This window comes from Dermacentor variabilis, chromosome 4, assembly GCF_050947875.1.
Source record: "Dermacentor variabilis isolate Ectoservices chromosome 4, ASM5094787v1, whole genome shotgun sequence".
Lineage (NCBI taxonomy): Eukaryota > Metazoa > Arthropoda > Arachnida > Ixodida > Ixodidae > Dermacentor > Dermacentor variabilis.
The window spans coordinates 181603554-181626387 of NC_134571.1; the positions used below are offsets into that span (position 1 = coordinate 181603554).

The window sequence follows — 22834 nt, forward strand, 5'->3', positions numbered from 1 at the left end:
CAGTATAAGTATATCATCATCATCATCATCATCATCATCATCATCATCATCATCATCATCATCATCATCATCATCATCATCATCATCATTAACATTATCATCATCAGCAGCAGCAGCAGCAGCCTGGTTACCACCACTGCAGGGCAAAGGCATCTCCTATACCTCTCTAACTATCCCACTCATTTACTAATTGTGGCCATGTTGTCCCTGCAAACTACTTAATCTCATCCGCCCACCTAACTTTCTGCCGCCCCCTGCTACGCTTCCCTTCCATTGAAATCCAGTCCGTAACCATTAATGACCATCGGTTATCTTCCCTCCTTATTATATGTCCTGCACATGCCCATTTGTTTTTCTTGATTTCAATGAAGAAGTTATTAACTCGCGTTTGTTCCCTCACCGAATCTGCTCTTTTCTTATCACATGACGCTACACCCATCATTCTCTTTTCCATAGCTCGTTGCGTCGTCCTCAATTTGTGTAGAACCCTCTTTGTAAGCCTCCAGGTCTCCGCCCCGTGGGTGAGTATTGGTAGGACAAAGCTCTTATACACTTTTCTTTTGAGAGATAATGGCAGCCTGGCGATTCATGATCTGAGAATGCCTGCGAAACGCACACAAGCCCATTCTTCTGATTGTTTCAGTCTCATAACCCGGATGCGCAGTCACTACCTGCCCTAAGTAGATGTATTCCCTGAACTTATACGCTGATAATATTTGCATATGGGCTTCTGGAATTTCACGTCCAGAACTTCGTGCAAGACTGCAACGTGCAGTGGTGGTCAGCTCGAATCATTTGCAGCAATGAGGTCAATAATAGGCGACTGCGAAGTGTGCTGCCCTTGCTTTTACACGCAAGGTGATGAACCGCTGCCAGATTTCGGTTAACGGCGCAACCATACCGTATGTAACACACCATATATCTTCAAGGGGAGTATGGTAGCGCGATTCAAAGACGGGACAAGAGAAGACACAAAGGTACACACACAGTGCTGTAGCGCTGTGTGTGTCCCTTTGTGTCTTTTCTTCTGTCTTCACTTGTCTTGTGTCTTCTGTCCCTTTCTGTCTTCCCTTTGTGTCTGCACTATATATATATATATATATATAGATGGAGCCACATCAGACTTGGACTATGTTTTGCGATTCCAAGCCGGCACTCCAAATGATCAATTCTGCACCTAGATGACGCCCTTACTATATCTTTGCTCAAGTGGTGATCGAATCATATGACGTTGCCCTCAGAGCTGACCATTGCGTAAAGTTTCAGTGGATTCCGGGACACTGTGGCTTACATGGGAATGCTCCTGGCGTGGAGGCAGAGATCCCATTACACTCATGCCCTAATGTATAGACTTCTGCGCGATAATACCGCAGTATATTGGTCTTCACAAGGTCATTGTCATCGCCACCTTCAAGCACTCGACCCAAAGATGAAAATATGGATACCGCACACCATGAAAATATACAATAAAAGCTTGCTTTACGGATTACGTTTAGGTGTAGGCTTCACCTAGCGCTACCTGCCCCTCATCGGCCGGACAGACAGTCCGAATTGTGAGGAACGCGTTATTCTTGAGACGACATAACACTCTTGTGCATCTGCCCGCGAATTAATGTACCGAGAAAATCGCCTACAGACCTATTGTCAAAATTAGCCGTCGCACCATTCAAAGGAAAAGCTATATGGGGGAATTCGCTGACCCTTTACATCAGCCTGGTAGTGTGAATGTTCTCAACAAATATTTTTCATGAGAGCGGACTCAACAAGAGGCTTTGAAGAGTCTTGGACCACACAAGTTTTTAACCGCCCCTTTAATTCACATAATCAATGCCTTCTCTATTTTTACTACACCGTTTCCCCTTTTCCCCCAATGGCGGCTGCGATTTATAGCAGCCGCCATTGACAGACTTCATCAAGGGCATTGTTTCCATACAGACGATTGGATTGGGTTTATTGGCCGCACCCTTCATAACGGGCAGGCGTCAGAGTGAAAAAGAAAGTATCGATTCATTGTCTTTGGCAGGTAGCACAAAAATTGGCCGCCGTGGTTGCTTATTGGATATGGTGCTGGGCTGCTATGCACGAGGTCGTGGAATCGAATCCCGGGAACGGTGGCCGCATCTGGATGGGGAAAATACGAAAACACCTATGTGCTTACATTTAGGTGCAAGGTTAAAGAACCCCAAGTGGTCCAAATATCCGGTGTCCTCCACTATTGCGCGCTTCATAATCAGACCAGGGTTCTGGCAAGTAAAACGGCGTAATCTTATAGTGTAGGAATTACAGCTAAGCACGTGCAAAAATAAGTTCATTTACGCACGATATCACTATCAATATACTAGCACACACATACCATGTTTAGCCGTTAATATGCAAGCATCATGGCGCACACTCACTGAGTCGACTTCTGGTCGTGCCCACTGGGGCACCGCCTGATAGAATGGGTAGGGGAGAAGCCAAACGCCTGCGTTAGCATCGTGACATCTGTAGGTGCTGCTGTCATTCTCCACGCCTGCGCAGTGCAGGACCAAGTGTTTGATTGTCTCTTTGTCAGCATAACACCCTCTACACATAGCATTTCCCACGCTGTCGTCAAAGTGCCGACGGTAAAGATGCATGGATGAATGGATGTTAGGAGCGATCCCTTTTGAACAGGGCAGTGGATTGCGTCACGAAGCTCTTGCTATGCGTCATGAAGCTCGTCGTCACGAAGCTCGTCCTTCACACTTAGGCCCTGTATTTACGATAACGGGGTTATGTTGCTCACAAAGGTCTAGTATTGACTTCGCGTTATTGTCGGTATAGCCATCTAAATTTTTTATGTGGGCACTCATGTCACCTAATGTTTGACAACCTAATAGCACCTAGTGTCACCTAGAAGTTTGCAGGCACAACATGGCCACAATTAGTACATGACCGGGGTAGTTGGAGAAGTATGGGAGAGGCCTTTGCCCTGCAGTGGGCGTAACCAGGCTGATGACGATAATGATATCACCTAATAGGACAATTTCAGCAGCATTCCCGAAACCCCTAATATCAGCGCTTATGAATTCCAATAACTCTTTATTCTTCTCTGCAATTTTTTCTGGTTCAAAAATACGTAACGCCCAGCCAAGTTTCTTTGCCACTCATTTTACCTGATAACCAAAGATGCTCTTCGCATTGTGAATTTACTCTTTTCCGTTTGGCTCGCTGATGGATGAGCATTCCGACTCCCCTTCCCTCTTTTTCCGACTTAGTTCTGTTGCATCCTTCCCAAACATAATTCTCAATAACTGGCGGCTCTCCTGAGTCTCTAAGGTGCGTTTCTGTATCCGCATACACCCCAATTTGTTCTCTATGTAGCTGCTCCTCAATCTCTCCCCACTTTTCCTTTCTTCTGACGCCCTGCATGTTTATGTAGCCTATTGCATGGCGAGCTTTTTTCTTGATTTCCTCCTTTTTCTCTTATCGACGGTTATCCTCTTCTCATGTTCCCCTAGGGGACCTTCTTCATCACTATCTACTCTGACCTCCTGAGCACCCGCGGGCCCCCTAAAAAGCAACAGCGCGACCACCAAGCCACAGGAAGATGCTGATGGTGGGCCCTATGTACGAAGGCGAGCTTTCTGAAAGAAACGCGGCCTCTTGCGTTGGCCGTGATAGATGGGTGGATGTCATGAGCGTCCCGTTTGAAATAGGGCGGCGAGTTGCGTCACCAACATCTTGCTATTATACTTCCTAATGTCCTACCAAGGTTAAATATTACAAAAACACTATGAACTCCCACAACCAAATTTTCTGATCCCCTTTAGCGAACTGTGCTTTTGTACATGTCCGTCCTTATTTTTGTCGTTTTCCTGCTTCCACCAATCCTCCGATCGCCTCTTACTAATCCCTATTGCGGACATTTTTACTTTTCCACTGCTCTCGCTTAACCCAAGGGTTTCAAGGAGGCCAGTGGTGTCTAAATTGACCGCTGGGTAAACATCTTCACATTCTAATAAAACATGCTCCATAGCTTCCCTGGCTTTACCGCAGCAAGGTCATGTTCTACTTCCGTCTTATATCTCGCTTTATAGGCGCGTGTTCTAAGGCATCCCGATCTCGCTTCGAGAAGTAATGAGAGTCCCTTTGAGTTGTCATAAATTGTTTCTTTCCTGATTTCGTTTTTTTTTCCTTTTAAGTAGTTGCTCATGGCAGGTTTCTTTTCCCTCGCCTCCGCCGCGCTGCGGCGGAGGAGAGCGCCATGTGGAGGTGTTGCCAGGAACTGAGCGTGCTGTTCCGGGGTGTCATAGATTAGTGCGCGTCGGCGCTCACAAATCTAGGACGCCGTGACCGGTATATGCACGAAGTCGCTTGTATGTCCTCGGTTGAATCATTTGTGTCTGCCGTACAATCTTTGCAATGAAGCGTGTTCGTTTTAGAATCACCCTTTTCCTATTTATGTAAATTTTGTACATGCTGCCTTTCCCGATGCAATAGTCTGTATATTTAAGCATTTTTTTATGGTTCCTTGTAACCCATGTTTTTGTTATTTTGACTTGCAGTGCCGACTTTGTATACACTCACTCCTGCCTGGACTGCCAAGAGGCAGTTGGCAGTATCTAATAAATAAATAAATAAATATAAAAATAAACGCTGGAAAGGGGTTTGAGTTTCCGCGTAACAGAATTATGTTTTCTCGAATATTCAAATTACAATCATATGCTAACATCTCTGTAGCTTGTGTGTAAGTCGTACTTATAGATGTTCTCATATATATTTCAAAAATTCAATCAGCCCGTCAAGTTCTTCGCGCTAACGGGAGGGCCTGCGTGGCTGGGTATGCATGCTTGAGTTTGCATGGTTCGGTATTATTTTTGCCGAGACGACGGTCGACGCTGGATGTGGACGCCAGATTTTCTATGACGTGAGGCCCTTAATGCTATAGCGTTAATACGTCGGAAGCTGCCTAAAGGGGAATTGTCATTGTGCGAGGCAATGTGTAGTGCCTCCTTATGCAAGCATTGCTGAGCTAAACCCTCTTCACTAATTCCTTTAGATTAGCGTAGTGCTGCATATCTCTGACAAAGAAGGGGAGGCAACGCTTCCCTTCTTTGTCGGATGCATCTTTGCAGTCTCCTCGGGAGCATAAACAGCTGTGGTTTGTGGCAGATCGCGTCCAGTGTCCAGTTGTTGCACCGATGAGCGCGAACCTCGGCACCAAGTACTCAGGAGTTGCGCGGTAGCTGGATATCTAGCGTGTGAAAGGAGTTAACATTTGTACGATGCGGGTAATGTGGCCTTCTTGCCCAAAAGAACCAAGACTCCCAAAATTAAGGTATGGTCAGGTGATCTACCAAAACGAACCTTTACTGCATAGATAAATCAGATAAGCTCTTTCCAAGCTCCTAAGTTATATCATCACTCAGACTCCTCACACAACCAGCAACTTGAGGTTTATTTGATAATTTGACTTAAATATTGTTGATATCGAGGTGACTTTCGATTTTTATACACATGTCGAGGCCTAGCTCAATATTATAGCGTTATTTTCCAGGTTGTGCAAACTGCAAAGTGAATTTTTAAGCATAAAAAGAATTTTAATATACCTTGTAGAACTTTGCGGAGAGCTTCCTATGTAAGGCTTCGTATGAAAAAAAAACTGTCGACAGTGTTTTACATATTTGCAGATCGCGAAGCTTCATTTGTTACATCGTAATAAGGACTAAATATGAAAAAACACTGAAATGCAGAAGAGTGGGAATACGGAAGTTGAAAAGCTGCACTTTTAAGGCACAGATTTCGGTATTTTCGTCTTCACTATGGTTTACCACGTGTATTTGCACACAAGGGCACACCTCGGAAAACGGAATTGAAATGTTTCTTGGTTAGAGATATAATGATTTTCCTCTACCTCATAGCATGCATGCCATATACCGGGCATATATTTTGTATTATAAACCCGCCGTGGTTGCTCAGTGGCTATGGTGTCGGGCTGCTGAGCACGAGGTCGCGGGATCGAATCTCGGCCCGGCGGCCGCATTTCGATGGAGGCGAAATGCGAAAACACCCGTGTACTTAGATTTAGGTGCACGTCAAAGAACCCCAGGTGATCAAAATTTCCGGAGTCGCGTGCCTCATAATCAGAAAGCGGTTTTGGCAAGTAAAAAACCATAATTAATATATTATACACAAGTCTGAAAAGTATTTATGTCAGATAACACAATTCTACTCAGTGAGCTGTGTTTCTCGATCTCAGAGGACGGGATCACATGCGCACTAGACTCTTTCAATTAAAAACTGAACAAGTAATCTTTAGTACTGTGTACTGTCAAACTTCGGCTAAAACCGCAATGTTGCTTTACTTTGTTTTGCAGTAAACGCCATTTCACGTTCTCAGGCACAAATATGCGCTGCGACAATGTATTTCGTTGCACACTTGGAGAAAAAGTATTTCTAAGCTGGTACCACGAACAAGACTCCGGCCAAGTGCCTTCAACAAGCCTAGCCAACTCAACGGCTAAAATTAGTAAATTCATCTATGCGCCGTGACTTAATACGTTAAAATATTGGCCCAGTAAGTGTTTGTTCATTAGTTGATTCTGCCCTAACGTTTCTGTATAACTTATAAGAAATCCGTAAAGTTTCGCAGTAATCTATTGGGCAAAGCGAGAAGCAAACTTTTGAGCATGCTGAAAATTTCACTTATCTCGATGACAGCTTCATCGAGCTTGTATACTACCACAATGCTTAGTTGATTGCAGGATTAGTATGCTTTGTAGCAGTTTGCTTTGTACGCGTTGTCGTGACGATTGTCTCACAATTCTTTGAAGGTGACCTCCGCTACCAGGCAGACGACAGTGACAGCACGCACATTCTTACTGATTTGGAAAATGCAGAGAAGATTAAAAGAGCAGTGGCCTCATTGTCCATGAAGGTTTGTTTTACCAATCTCTCAATCTTTGCGATTATATGAATATATATATATATATATATATATATATATATATATATATATATATATATATATATATATATATATATATATATATATATATATATATTCGATGGTGCGGTTAGAGTGAAAAGGGTTTTCATGAAAACATTTGAAGCTGGAACGTCATTCCAGTCTCTTGAAGTACAAGCAAAAATGAAGTTGGTTAGCGGTGGTTAGGGCTTGGTAGGTTAGCCCTTGACTTAAGTTCTGTATCACTGAAAGTGAAGGAACCATCAGAGAAAATAAACCGCGCTGCGCGATTTCTAATTCCTTCTAACATGTTAATACGTTTAGCTTGGTGAGAGTGCCATTAAAAACAAGCGGATTCGACTTTAGGTGTGGTGAATGTACAATATGCTAGGTGTTTGACAGAGGCGGGAGCAAGTCGGAAGTTATGGCATAAGTAGCCAAGCATGCAGTTAGCATGGTTAGTTATAGGGTTAATGTGTGCGAACCATGAGATGTTGGAGCGAAGGCTGATACCAAAGTATCTGTAAGTGCTAAACATTGAGCACGTATTCAAGGACGGGATAGGAGCGCCTGCAGTGGAAAGATAAAAGGGATGACTTGTTAGTACTCAAGCACAATAAGCGTATTTTTGCATAAAGATTCGATAAGAAGAAGATCAGTTTGAAGGCCTAGTAAATCGTCATTATTACTAATTTCTCAGTATAGCACGCAATCATAGGCGATTAACCGTATTTCTGATGAAATGTTAGTCGGTAGGTCGTTATTATATACAATGAAAAGCAGGGAGTCAGCTAGTCTTAACTGTGGAACGCCAGAATCTAAGGGGGAAAGTGCAGTAGAGTGACCATTACCATAGACAAATTGTTAGCGGTTACATAGAAAGTTACGTATCCAATCAAATTGATGGCAGTTAAGCTTTGTATCAAATGTTCTTGAAATAATTAGTTGTGAGGAACGTTACCGAAAGCCTTCTCGAAGTGAAATAGCAACACATCAACGGGAGTGTGAGCGTCAAGACAAGAACTGATATCGTTAATAAATATTGCAAGTTTGGCATCGCACGAGCAACCTTTTTGGAAACCATGCTGAATAGGGTGAAAAAATTTTCTGAAAAAAGAAAGTTTACAATTTGAGGATAATGGACGTGTTCCATTAGTTTGGAACAAACTATGTCGAGTTTACCTGTCACGGATATTGGACGGTAACCTTTAGGTGCTCACGGGTTTCCTTTTTTCCGGAAATGGAAAGACCTTGTCCACTTTCCAATCCAAGGGTACCAAGCCAAAGGAGTGGGGCTTCTGAATTATGTACGACAAAACAATACTAGTAACACGCTTAGTATATTTAACATTTTCGGGCGTACGCCATTCACCACGGTGGATGAGGTTAGTTTTACGGAATCGATTCTTTTAGAAGTTTCAGTATTGTCGGTGATAATTTCAGGCATCAGTGGATTATCTGATGGAAGCCGGGGAAGCAAGGTGTCAGATGGTTCGCTCGTAAATAATGAACAGAAATCGCTATTAAGTACATCTACAATGTCCTGCGCAGAAGTTTGACAACGTTTCTTGTCACGCAACGCTAGGGTGTAAGAGAGGGTGGGCTTGATATAATTCCAGAACTTCTCTGGGTTAGCTCGTATCGCATCAGGTAGACTTGAAGTAAAAGTATGATTGCTGAGCATCAGTAGTGAGTTAAAAGAAGGGGTTTTCGGTGTCGCGATAACTTTCCGAAGCACGTTCCGTGTCTACCAGTTTCGCGTTCGAGAATCGAGGTTTCCTTTCGTTGTTAAGTCGTTTTAATGTTCTGTTAAACTACGCGGATTGAGATCGTTCTGTTATAGTTATGGGAGGAACATGGTCTTCAATTAGGCCGTGTAGCTTGTATTTAAAGAGACACCATTTAGTTTCAACAATGCGCTGAGAATAATCAAGCGAGAAACAGTCAGAAAAGGTAGAAAGCTCGTCATTGAAAGCTTCGTAATTTCCTTTGTCGAAAAGCGTTAGTGATTTCTTTTCCTTTTCTGTTTTGGCCAGCATAATAATAAATGAAGCATTTATTACAACATGGTCACTTACACATCTAAGGAATGAAAGGGAGCATAAACTATCAGGTTGGGATGTAAGTAGAAGGTCAAGGATATTTGACCCATGTTCTGTCACTGTTGTGGGTGCTGAAACAAGTTTTGTGAGTCCGAATTTCGGGCATGTGTCAATGACGTAAGCTTCCTCATGGGACTTAGACAACATTAACGCGAGATCAACCTAAGAAATATTCCGAAAATTGAAATCCCGAAAAACATTGATGTGAACGTTAGGGTGACTATTAGAAATTGAGTTCAGAGCATTCTCAGATTCTGCGACGAAATGCGCACCTTTTTCGGGAGGCCGCTAGCACACACCGACATGCGTGAGACAGCGATGTGCGCCGCACAACGCAAAAAATGCCTCAACTGGTGTCTCAATAATAACAACCGAACATCGTAAATCCTGTGGACAGCTATGAGACCACCCCCACCACGCCTTCCTTTGTAGTTTCAGCGAAATATTTCAAACTCAGGAAAATACAATGAGAGCTCAATTTCATAAACTGTTGAGTTTAGCCACGTTTCGGTAAGAGCAAGTTTACATTCAGTAGATTCAATAATAGTTCTTACTTGGTCGCGCTGGGTATGATGCTCGTAACGTTTGTACAGATGACGATAATAGGCGTAGGGTTTGTGTGGACGCAAACATGACGACAGGCTGATGGCTAGTGTGGAGAAGAAGGACTTTTTGTGAGCAGTGGTCGTAGACATATGTGACATTGTCGGAAAGCAATTTGTTGTTACGTAGTCTAAATAGTTTACCCTAAGTTCTTGCGAATTCGCATAGCTTTTTCCGCGCAAGCCATGGGTTCGGTGAAAAGTCTTCGCTAAAGGGCTGGTTGGTCCCTTTTAACTTCCCCATGTTTGGCAGAACGCGCTCTTTGTCTTTGGAATGTGACACACTAACGATTATAGATATGTTTACTTTAGGTGTGGACCGGCCTAGGTGATGCGCTCTTCCGATTTCGTTATGGCTGATTTATATGTTCGTGCATTCCTGACAAACGTCAATTAAAAATTTGCCCCATCCAGCCCACGACTCAGTGACGCAATTGTTTAGGCCGAAGAACACCAGATTTTATCGGCTAGCTCAGTCTGCCGGATCGTCTGTTCTGTCCGCAAGTGAAGAGATTAGATGTGACTTTGGCAAAGCGAGTGTACGCACACTTCCTGCTTCTCCTTGGAGCGCAATGAAAGCCGAGCAATCGGATTCTATTTAAGATAGCTTTTTGAGATGCCATCTTTGAGTTTATGGTTTATGCATAGATTTTAATTCGTTCAATACTGTCGCCGGACCGCCTTGCAGTTTCTGAAGGGCAGAAAGGATTTCTGGTGATGATGCGGCTGCTTCTGGGCTAGATCGAGTAGAAGGGCCAGGGTTCTGCCCGACATCGTCCGCGAGAAAGAAGAGATTAAGTAGTACAGATGCACAGACGCATAATGTAGTAGTACAATAGCTGGGGATTAGCAGCACTAAAAATGCCATGTACGAGTACGTGGCGCGCACGGCGAGTAGGATTCTCCGGTGTGCTGCGAAGCTCATTGGAGTGCGTGCGGTTAACACCCGAGATTATGTCCAATCAAAACGAGGTCATGACGGTTTCAGCGACATGCGCGGAGGCTGGCGTTCCTGAGATCCGATACGGCGGATAGAGAGAGTTTGGTGAGCAGCATTGGTGGCGTAGCAGGTAATGGTAACCGGGAGCTTCCCTTCCGAAGTTAGACGAGCAGTGGCAGGTGGGTCTATTAGCTGCAGTTCTTCCCCGCAAGGGGGCACCGCATCGTTCACAAGGCAGACAGGAAATACTGGTCAGATGACGTGCCAAGGGGGTGCTCTGTAATAGCAACAGATGATGCGGGTAGGTGCCGGCCATCGCTGGTGAGCTGCGTTACAAATTCGGGTCCCTAGCGACAAAAAATCAGCATGACGTATGCCAGGCTGGAAATATAATCAGAAAACTTTGCATAGATTTGTTTCATCACTATGCATGCGTAAACAGTCCTAATGTTTGGTTTTTCTCTGTATTTAACCTTCATGGCGACAGCCAGTACGGGAATTGAAGCGGCCAGGCGTGTCAGAGATTCCTCAACGCAAATTTTTTACACCAGGGTCTATTTTGCATGGGACGCACTGCCGGCTTCGTGTCGGCCGCTGAATTCGCTGAGCTGGACGAAAGCGAGTACCAAGAGGTTCCTGTTGATGATCCAAAGAGCACAGTTCTCGCCGTGTGCTACACATCGGGAAGCACGGGCACGCCCAAGGGCATGGAGATTACGCATTACAACTACGTGGCCTGCTGCTACACGTCGAGGTAAGAAGCGTAAGAAGCACATCCGGTTAACCAACGACACTGTGGGCGCTGATAATATGAAGGTTTATGTCTGAATAAAACGATAACTTGAAGGGCCGCCACTCATTATTCTACCTCGATTCTTCATCATTTCAACGCTTGTAAAAAGAACAGGCATTCACTATTACAGTTCACATGTGCCTAAAGCGAAGAATTCTTTGAGAACCGTGATGTTGCAGCAGCAGCGGTAGAGAGGAGTGTGGCAGAGGCAGCTGAGCAACACGCCAGGCGCGACTGTATCGTTTGGACAGGTGGAAAACGCAGAGTCGATTGGCTTTACTCAAAAGTAAAAGCTGGTTTTCCGTGTGGCTGTAGTTGCGTCCCAAACGGGCAGCCGCCTGTGTTTCAATAACGAGCAGGGGGCAATGACCCTTACGGCGAGGCACGGCTAGGTAAACAAGATTTCCAGAGCAAGGGGCAATGAAGTGTCGGACGGTCGCTACAATGGCACCCCCCACCTTAGAATGCCGGAGGCATTGGTGTGGATGGTGGAAGGAATGAAAGGTTAATGTTCAAGATATGCTGGCTTCAAGCAGCCGCACGACACTGTCTCCTCCGCGAACATCAATCTTCAAGGTTTTCTCTGAACGCGAAACCACACTAAAGGGACCTTCGTTGTAAGAAGTCAAAGGTGGCTTGATAGAGTTGTGCCGCAGAAATGCATGGTTGTGTCCCTTGTCGGGAAACTAAACACAGGCTGCCCGCGGGCGACACGTAGGGGTGTAGGTCGAAGCTGGTCGAGCCACGAATGTAGCCTCTCTAAGTGCTGCGCGGCCGCTGGCGGAGTGGCTTGCTGGGTGCTGAAAAACTGCCCTGTAAGACGAATTGCTGACCCACAGAGCAGCTCGGCTGCGCTGACTCAGAGGTAATCTTTGATTGTTGTTCACAGCCCCCGTAGCGCTGGCGATACGCTTTCGGCGCAGTGCTGTCTGTCGAGCGTGGCTGTCAATGGCGCATTCAGTTAATGAAACAGTAAACAATAAACAGTACAGTGATCATAAAAGCTCTGTATTGTTTCGTCTCTTGTTGAATTGGCATCTGCCAAAACCTTTGCAAAGGTCAATACTGTCTGTCTTGGGAATTGGAAATGGGATCAGATTCGTTAGGCTGTTAATTGTCCTATAGTCTATACAGAGACGCAGGCTAGCACCTCCTTTCAGAGACATTGTTATCGCTGATGTAAACACGTACATCGATCGCCAAATGATGTTGACATACAGCATCTTTTAGAGTCCTTTGAGCCACGCCTTCTTTTCCCCGTTAGATTGTATGGCTTCTTCCGTACCGCCATTTTGTCGTTTGACCTGAATACGACTTGAAATTTGATTGTGGCTGGTGGGTAGCCACCTAAACAGGCCAGTTCTGGATAAACTTGGCGAATGTCCTACCCATTCTTCGGCACTCGTACTTGTTAAAAAATGAGTTCTGCATTCGCGTTTCGACGCTACGGCGCACCCACGCAGTGCCATCATAGTAAATAGTCAGTTTCATTAACTTCATGTCGGGAAGGGGTAGCAGTAAATCTTATTCCAGGTTTTCAAAAGCCAAACGTAGTACCTCCGTAGTCTGTGACTGATATGTAAGCCTAGAAAGTACCCATTCACAGTGGCAGTGTTCACCTACCTTGCATTATTGCCCCCGTACAAGTATTCGTCTGCTAGGGCATACATATGGTTTTTCTTTGATTTTCTAAAAGACGGATACCGAAGCCCCACTTTCAAGAACTCGTATAAGTTTTCCGTTCAATGCTACCTGGAAATACGGTACGCTTGACGACGTCAGCAAGACCGTCTCCATAGTCAATAAAGGTGCACTTTTGAATAATGTTGATTCTTTTAGGTCTGCATCGCCAAATGTTTTACCACGTTAGGTATTATTAGGTCCTGAAATGTCCGAATCAAGTTAGGAAGTTTCTTCCTGCATCTTCTGCGGAGAGCACTGTCAAGTGGCGCCGCGACTACAAATTCATTTCTCCTGAGTATCTCGGCTGTGTCTGTTGGCTCCCTTCATCAGCAGTGCGGGAAGCGTGCAAAAGCTAAAGCGCAGCGTCGAGTGCTTCAGGACATGTAATCTGCACCAGACGCCACAGTTCCTTTGGTAGCTCAGCTGTTGTCAGCGTTAGTACGGATTTTAACGGCAGGTTTGCCTCAACAATCCGGAGGATGTCTTGCTTTTGAATGAAATACTCTATTAGGGCACCAAACTGGACGCCGTATTAAATAGCCTGGTACCATCTTTCTACTGAATTTTTGGACGGTTATTATAAAGCTTGCTTTCAATTTCGACCATGGTTCGCATTTCCAATCTAGCAGCTGAGGCGCATGTCAATTTCCTGCTACTCCGAAAAGAAGTGATCGCATGTTCACTATACGCTCTCTCCTGATCTTCCGTTCATTGTATTCTGCAGCCTGCTCGTAGAAACCTATCGGACTTTCTGGACCGCAGGTGGAGCTATCGAATATCGCTGGTCATACACTTTCGAAATGCCAACTTTCACAATATTCACTGCTGACATTACCGTTTCTATTAGCTTGTTTTTCTGCAACACTTGCTGCCGATTTGCCTTCAATGATTGCAATACAGCTGGCCGCACATGAAATGCAAATGGCTTAACCCAATGGCACGTCCGAAGGCGCGACAACACAAGTTCGCCGAATAAGTCTGCTGATAAGTTTACTTTTGCTGACCCTTTATCGAAAAGTTCCTTGGAAGGCATGGAAGCTTGAGCCCAGGCAATGCTGGCAAGCTCATCTGTGGTTACGTGTTCAAGAAGGCCGAGAGCACATTCGTCTTGGACCTGGCATTTCTTGAAAACCAAGCGGCCACCACAGCACTTGGAAACAAATGCGACCCACATCATGGTCTCTAGTGTCACCCCACCAAAATATGTAGGGAAGCTGTACAAAAGAACACAGGATAAATATGATACACATCTCCATTATTCACTTATTCTTTATTCTCCTCTTTTCCACTCCCTCTTGTGCCTAATCTTTTTCAGGTCGCTTGATAGTTAAGTACCGTTCAAAGGAAAATTTAGGTGAGGTGTACTAAGGATAAAAAGGCAGCAACATGTTCAATATGAATTGGTTTCTGTGCAGGAAATGAAAAGATTCTCTGTCCGAGAAGAAATACAACTCAACGTGCATAAAATATTCAAAATTAAATTGACGACTCTCTTTATTAAAGCCATGGAGTTAAATATGTATCGTAAAAAATAATTACGATACATTGCACGTGTGGCATGTCAAACTTAATAAACAGGCGATGTATGATAACCTCCATCATGCGTCGGGAAATTTACGCATTACAGGAAAACCTACCTGCAAGAAAATGCAACCGAATGGCAACGCCTTCACCGCAACGTTGAAACTTCGGGTACTTTCCAGTCTTGCTATATGACGTTGTCGAGGATTTAAACATTTGTTTAAACAGCTGTCTACGCAAGATTCTTCCTATTTTACACAACAATCAAGAAAATTGTGACTTCCCCGAAAGGCCATTTCGGGTGTTCGCGATCAAATATCTCGCAGTACTGGCAACTGGCAAAGGTGTGTAGTAAGTATATGTATACAACACGATTCAGCCATGAAGAATGCACCTCAATTCATTCGTGGTGTGTGAACGCGCGCATAAAATTGGGAGGATATCATTTGCGGTACAAGTTGTCTTTTTTTATAATTTTCCCTTCGTTTGTCAGTGTTATGTACTTGATTAGGAATCAAAGCCTCCGCGCAATGCACTTGTTGAGAGCGAAATTTGAGAAAAGAGACCATGAAACAGCTGTCGGCGCACTTTTAACGAAAAAATCGCAGCGAGCGCTGTAAGCAGTGCAACGGGCCACCAAGTGGGTACGTCGCCGTCGAAAAGTTGAGGGAGGGAGGAAGGGGGGGGGGGAGGGCACTGCGATTGCGATTTCCGCCACATGCGGCAGAAACCACACATCCTGTGCGATGAAAGTAGCATCGTGTGAAACAGCTTTAACGAGGAGCGCACGTTCCCGCTGTCGCGTTTCCGCGTGAATTATGTTTCTTTTTTTGCCAACGCGACGAACTACGTTTTATGGGAAGTGCAACGTCGCTTCGCGGCGTTTTTCATCACAATTAACTGCGCTGCCTTCGGATGCGGAAATAGTGTCAGCGAAGGCAAAACGCTTTTTGCGATACCGCCTATTAAGCGCGGTGTGTTAAAAAGAAAGAAGTGTGTTCAACGAATTGGAAGGGAGAAATTCCATAGCGCCATCCATCACTCTACTTTGCGAAGTTATGAGCATTATGTGTTGAGAGTAGGCAAAAGGCAAAACGCTTTTTGCGATACCGCCTATTAAGCGCGGTGTGTTAAAAAGAAAGAAGTGTGTTCAACGAATTGGAAGGGACAAATTCCATAGCGCCATCCATCACTCTACTTTGCGAAGTTAGGAGCATTATGTGTTGAGAGTAGCGCAATTTGATGCAGACCATAATGTACTTAATATTACGCAGCTCGCTGATGATGTTGCCATTTATCTGCACGTTTTAATACAATCCCTACGCGACTGGTACGTTCTTCTATATAAGTACAACGTGGTGGTGTTCTGTGTTTAAGAATTATGTGCGCCAACACACTTGAAATCGGGGGAACGTGGGGCTGCGTGCGCAAGTTTGATCACGAAACATTTAGACTGAGCACAGTGCTTTTGACAAACCTGAGGCTAGATTGTGAAAGCGCATGCTAGAAAAGCAATTCTATTCGCTGGCTAGTTACTGGCTTCCTTTAAGGCGAAAAGCTTTGTTTTCCTATTTCGTTCGTGTTCATCGTTGACGGTCGGCCGGTAGATTTGCGATACGAAAGCACAGATGAAGAGCGTGCGTTCTCCCCTTAAACTAAGTCACGGAATGCGTTCTTCGCCGGACTACAGCATCACAGATATTTGAGGTGTGCGTGCTTCTTTCACGTGAGCTTTAAAGTGTGAGAAAATTCAGATGCGGCAGTAGACAACTCGCAACGACAGCGTGCCGTCGCCCGCCTACACACTGGGTCTTTTAGTCGCATCTTCTTTAGTCGTTCACTCGCTTTAGTTGTGCGCTCGGTCATAACATCGCGGAAGTCATATCACGGAAATGCTATTTCGCAGCGGGCGCAACCTTCCTCGATGCATGTACCTCTAAATTACTCATGGCGGAACTCGATTCACGAAGATACGTACGTGACTTCGGAACGGAAGAGATTGAACGGACGAGATGAAATGTTACCTGTGATCAGTCAATAACCTGAAATAATAAAAGTAGTTTACGCAACCTAGACTCACCATGCTGTTGTTTGAAACTGAGTGAAGCACTGTTACAGCGTTCCCGCTTGGCGAACGAATGCTGAAAAACCGGTTTCATTGCCTACGCACTCACAGTCCCGACGCGATCGTTGGCCGCGCGTATTCCGCTCGACTTGCAGGCACGAGAGACAAGAGAGAACCAGCGTCTATACGCGAGCAATTTGCGCATGCTTGGAAGATTGGCAAGCACACACAAAGGCTAGCACGTAGGTGACACTGTAGCTTTTAATAATCTATCGAACATTCACCGCAACGATCGTTCGCCCACTCTGCCAGCCTCTGCCAGTCTTAGCTGTTAGGCGCTAAGAATTCCCCTTTTTAAGGACGGCGCCGATTATTTAGGATAGTGAGGGGTATTTGGAGATAATAATGGTATTATTTACTATTCTTCGCAAGCAGATCTTGCGACACGCGCATAAAAAATGTTGCGTACCTAACTGTAGCGTACACGATAGATTCGTTGCCGTCATGAGACGACGGTAGCACTCGTTGAGATACCTTTTTTAAACACTTACCAAAACTACGGAGAAGCAGCAGTCACTGATTTTGTAGAACCTTCCGCATAGAAATTCTATGCTATGCATCAAGTTATTCGGAGCTAGAAAGCCAACGGGGGCGCTTAAAGCGTAGCATCTTGCTACGCGTACATTTATTCCGCGAACGGTCGTCTGCTACGCTGAGGCAAAGTAAGCGGCGCCACGGTTGAGAAGGGCCCGCGAAAGGGAGTAGAAAGAGGAGGAGCGAAGGGGGAGGAGGAGAGTGTGACTACTTTGAGAAGTTTGAGGGGCTTTATTTGCTCAACCTGAGCGTCAATTAGAATGTCGTTGCGGTGCACTGCCACATTCAATCCAACCTTTCTCTCGAAATTGAATACGTGAAGCATCCCTGAGGGCTTGTGCTGCGGACGCCCGATGTCCTTCTTTCGCAGGTTCTCAAGAAGAGTGTTGCTTTCAAGTAAGTATGTTGGGCACGACCACCAAAAAACTCTGCTATCGCCTGTGTCTTGGCATGCTGAAAAGTTCGCAGAGCCTGTGCGGATGTATGAACAGATATATCAAGCCCTTATTCTATATGCAGGGTGTGCGAGCTATCGTGGTTGTGAAGGAGACAGCCCGTACTACGCGAATATGACCAAGCGTATATGGTTTACAGTCGAATAGGGAAGCCTCCAGGTATTTTTTTGTCACTAGCATTCGGTTCGATAATTAATTTAAATGGGTAATGTCAAATTACTGCTCTGAGTGGCGCTCTGTCAATGAGGAATAGGTAGAAAATTAAGGCAAACCAAAAACTGGCAAGTTTAGAGTCAGGCGCTTTTTCCATCTCTATCTTTCGCTGCTGATAAAAGAGCCCGCAAAATTTAAAGCATATCACATGAATAACAACCCACCCACATCCAAAAGGAGCGCCGTCAACCATGCTCCTCAGGAGTTACGGGCAGCACTCTTTCGATGAAACATCAACTACCAGTATTTTACACTTTCCTTGACAACACGAAGACGCCACGCTGTCGCGGGCGGGGCCTGCCAGATAAGGCGCCAGCTCTGCCACTAAGTACTATGGAGCTTGTTTGAGAGCACTGCTTTTTGATGCGGGTGGACGGTTGGTCAGAAATAATTTTCTTCCTCTTTCAGTGAATCTATTCGTTTTTCCAAATAAAACGGGCAAAAATACCTTAGTAAAAATGTGCTAGCTTAAATTTTTCTTTCAATTTCCTACAAATTCTTCATTGTCAGCACGCCATCGAGAACAGTAATTAAATAAATGACTAATCGCAATTAGTTATTACATTGAATCGAGAGCTCGCTTTCAGTTCTGCTCGCGACGTTGCTGATGGAAAGCTGCCTGCTCTGCAGCAGTACGTGCGATGCGTTGCCTTCCGATTTCAAAGCCGAAGAGAAACTGGTACGCGCGCGCTCGTCTGCGACAGAGAGCAACGAGGTCGCTACTGGCGCAGCCAATCGCACGCCTCTCCTTCCCTCTTTTCTTTTCGCGCCTGCGCATGGGGTTGCGCCTTAGGAATTTGCAGCGTAGAGGCGACGAAAGGACGGATGCACGGAAGAATCGGCTAGCGGTACATAGCTTAACTATAAAACAACTGGCCGCAGGTGGGATACGAACCCATGTCTTCGCACTGCGCCCACGGCGCAGTTTTCCCATCCACAATCTGGGGTATTTATGTTTTTTTTTACTACTAGAACTAACCCTGGGAGTGTAAGCCAGCACCACCCCTCACGCACACTTCCCAAAAATTTTCGACGATGTTCCTTTTCAACATCCGTGTAACTTCTGTATACACGATGTTGCGGTCGCCGGCATGCACACGGTGAGGGCGTCGATCGATGAGGCATGCCTCAGCGGTGTGAATATGGTGGCTGTAAATTGTTGTCTGGTCGAGTGGACGGTCGTCGAGAAAAACTAAATTCGTGATCAGTTAGCAGCAGGCGACAAAGGTACATAGTTTGGGCAGGGGAAGTTCAGCTGCCATCACCTTGTCAACGTTATTTGAGGCGAAGAAGGCAAGCACAATTACTACAGTATTGCTCTGGTAGATGAAGGAGCAGCCGCAGGTACAGATGATACCTGACGCTCGCGTACATGTTACAGATGGAGAAATGCAACGTTAAGCGCAGGAAAATTTGTAGGAAAATAAAGATTAGGGACCGGAAGACAAGGGACGACAGTGGTGACAACAGTTCACATGAGCGACACGCTATGCTTCAGAACGACATAGTCAAGCAGATAAATGCTGTAGCCGCTGTCAGCAATAGGCGGACGCAGATTCAAGAAGAGAGTTGTAAGGGCTTAAGCTGGCAGCCAGACGAAGCTAATTGAAAGTAAGGAAAAAAGTACATGAGGGACACAAAGGCTGTCGTAGTGAAGTGTTTAACTGAACAGCACCGGGGAAACATTCGGTACCTATTTAAAGGACAAGAGCTTAGAGGTTATTCCATAAATACAACCTTGTGGTCAAAGCAAGCTTCCTTGGGGTCCACCTCATCTCGGTGGTCCACCTCATCTCGCTGGTTCTGAACACAATGGTTTCTGCGTCATGACCGGCAAGCGCTACTGGATGCGTGTTCGTGAGTTTCTATATCGAAAGTCTACATTTATGTAACCTGGGGCCCTATAACGCAAAACTATTCCAATATGTTTTATTCCATTCTCCTGACGTCAAATTTGCGTGACCCGCGACGCAAGCATCGGGCGGTCATCCGCGTGGTAGTCTGGACAGACCAATCAAGCGCTCTCCTTGTTCATAGCAGGTGACTTTTGTTTGCTTGAAAAACGAATGACATTGCCTACACTGAGCGCCTTCTCTTATACAAATGGCTGACAACAGGCGAGGAGCGCGCTCAAGTGGAGCGGGATTCGATGGGGCTGAGCCACTGCAGTGAAAATCGATAACCGAAAGAAGAGGGTGGTGCCGGCGTCTGTGATTTGTGTACTTTCCCTTATTTATCTTGCGGTGTGTGGTCAAAAATTGCGGCGGCATGCAACGGAAGGTGAAGAATGCCGCTAAAAAGGATCTTCACCAAAAAAAAGCTTGCTGAGCGCAGTCGTAAACGTGCCGAAAGCGCTCGAAAACCTTACACGGCCGCGCAAAAACCTTTATTATACGTAATTAAAGCCATGCTCTCTGGCAAGTGCGAGTAGCCAGTGCCTTAGCGATCGGCCGCAGACATCTTTTATTCCTTTCGGAAAGGGGCAGCCTGCAGCTATTCAGAAGAAAATTCAGCTTTGTTCGGCATATTAATGTATCTTTAACGCGTACACGTCACATTGACGCAGTGAGCTATTGCGGTTTTGGGACGTCGCGTGACCGGCAGGTGAAGTAGGTGCAGCCCGAAAACTTTTTACCAATAGCCGAGGACTAATGGCGAAAGGCATCCAATCGGAAATAACTATTTTTTTGTTTGGTCAAATTATGCATAATCAGAGTGTAGACGTCATATCAGATGACGAGCTACCGCGGTGTTCGTGACGTCGCGTGACAGACAGGTGAAGTAGGGGTGGTTCGAAGAAGTTTTGACCAATTTTAGAGGGCTCATTGCAGAAATGGAATAGAAAAGTTTGGAATAGTTTCACGTTATAGCGCCCATGTCTGTGACACATGGAATGTAAATTTTCCCCCAAAAGACGCTTTATATCAAGGCAATACAACGTATGCATATTTACCAGAATAAGGATGTTGGGTGCGCCACCAAAAAGCCAGTGAGAAGGCTTAGCGAGGCGGACGCACCCTGCAGAGGCTTGGCGGTAGCGCTCTAGCACGGAAAGCAATAACGGCGTAAAAGCACTCTCAGTGAAAAGAAAAGTTTAGGCAAAAAGCAGATCAGCAAGTTGGGATTGCTTATCTACACTGAGAAAAGGTCAATTGGCGGCTCCTAACGCAAAGGAACAGCGACCAGGAATGGCGAGACAGCCCGAAGCACTGTACAAAATGATTCCAGCAATCAACTGCGCGAGCCGAGCCGAGCCGAGCGTTGGCGTTGCTGCTGCGCCGCGAGACGCTTCTTCTTCAATATCTTCCCCCGGACAAAAAGAGCCCTCCTGGCGCCTTAAGAATCGGGAGGCAGAGGGTCGTGGTAGGGCTTGAGACGCGAGACGGGGATAATGTCACGTCCACACTGGTGCAAGTCATCAGGTGGTCACATCGGCTCAATGAGAAAATTCAACGGGGATGTCCGCTCCAAGGTCAGGTCCTTCGAACTTTGGGACGAGTTTCGAGGAAAGCCCCCGAGCAAAGGGACAGACAACCACACAAGAACGCCTGGAGCGTAGGTGGTGTTTGTAAGCGTCTCGTTTCGGTATTCTTTTTGGCGCTGCTGTTGCTCTGTCGCGTAAAGGAGCGCGCTAGCTGGCGGCATTCTTCTGCTTGTCGGGCGACGTCGGACACAGGTAGACACTCGGAGGCCTCAGGACGGTATGGAAGGAGCGTGTCTGTGGTATGCGTAGGCTCGCGGCCACACATGAGGAAGAAAGGTGAAAATCCCGTAGTGACCTGGTTCGTGGTGTTGTACGCGAACGTGATGAATGGAAGGATGCAGTCCCAGTTACCATGATCAGATGCCACACACAACGAAAGCATATCACCAAGTGTGCGGTTAAGTCGCTCATTGAGCACGTTTGTCTGGAGTTGGTATGCCGTGCTTGTCCGACGAATAATATGGCATTCCGAAAGCAACCATTCCACTACTTCGAAGAGGAAGGCGAAACCTCGATCGCTGAGGAGTTCTCGAGGTGCGCCGTGTCGAAGCACGAATCGATTTAGGACGAAAGAGGCTACACCCCGCGCTGTAGCACTTGCTAAAGCAGCAGTTTTGGCGTAGCGTGTCAAATGGTCAACAGCAGCTACGACCCACCGATTGCTGTCTGGCGTCATGGGAAGCGGGCCGTATGGGTCGATGCCGACGCGATCGAAGGGCGTAGCAGGGCACGGGAGCGGCTGCAAGGCACCTGATGGGCGTAAATGTGACGATTTGCGGCGTTGACAGTCAAGACAGCACCGAACAAACATTTGTACAAAATTGTACATGCCGCGCCAGTAGTAGCGGTGACGAATTCGCTCGAACGTCTTGAAGACTCCGGCGTGTCCACACTGCAGATCGTTGTGGAAAGACACATATATTTGTGACCTTAAGCTGCGGGGAATCACTAGAAGCTACTGACGGCCTTCACGAGTGTAATTGCGTCGGTGCAGTACGAACGGCGAAATGAAATGCTTGGCGTCGGAGGGTTCAGGATACAGGGATGGTGGATGATCCAGATAGATAGCCAAAAAGAGAAGCGATCCACGGGTCACGACGTTGTGCGGTGGCAAAGGAGTCAATGTCGAGAGGTGACACGGAGTGTGCGGAAGTTGTTCCGCAGGCTAAGCCTGGAGGTAAAGGTGAACGAGACAGGGTGTTGGCGTCTGAGTGTGTGCGTCCGCTGCGGTAAACGACACGAATATTGCACTCCTGGATGCGTAGTGCCCAACGGGCTAGGCGGCCAGTCGGATCTTTCAAGTTAATGGAGCCAAGAAAGCGCGTGGTGATCTGTGACCAAGTCGAATGGGCGCCCATAGAGGTATGGTCGGAACTTGCCAAGAGACCATACTAAGGCCAAGCACTCTTTTTCGCTCACGCTGTAATTGGCCTCCAGCTTCGTCAGCGTGC

At 46.0% G+C, this 22834-nt stretch overlaps 1 protein-coding gene across 1 annotated transcript in view; it reads left to right on the forward strand.

Moving 5' to 3' along the window:
• The window catches only part of LOC142578447 (feruloyl-CoA synthase-like), a 31445-nt gene extending 17208 nt beyond the window's left edge, over positions 1-14237 (forward strand). Inside the window, exons 4-6 of the mRNA XM_075687829.1 lie at positions 6798-6901; positions 11127-11329; positions 14081-14237. Of these exons, the coding sequence (XP_075543944.1) occupies positions 6798-6901; positions 11127-11329; positions 14081-14237 (464 nt within the window). The remainder of the gene's footprint in view (positions 1-6797; positions 6902-11126; positions 11330-14080) is intronic.
• The last annotated feature ends 8597 nt before the right edge of the window (positions 14238-22834 follow it).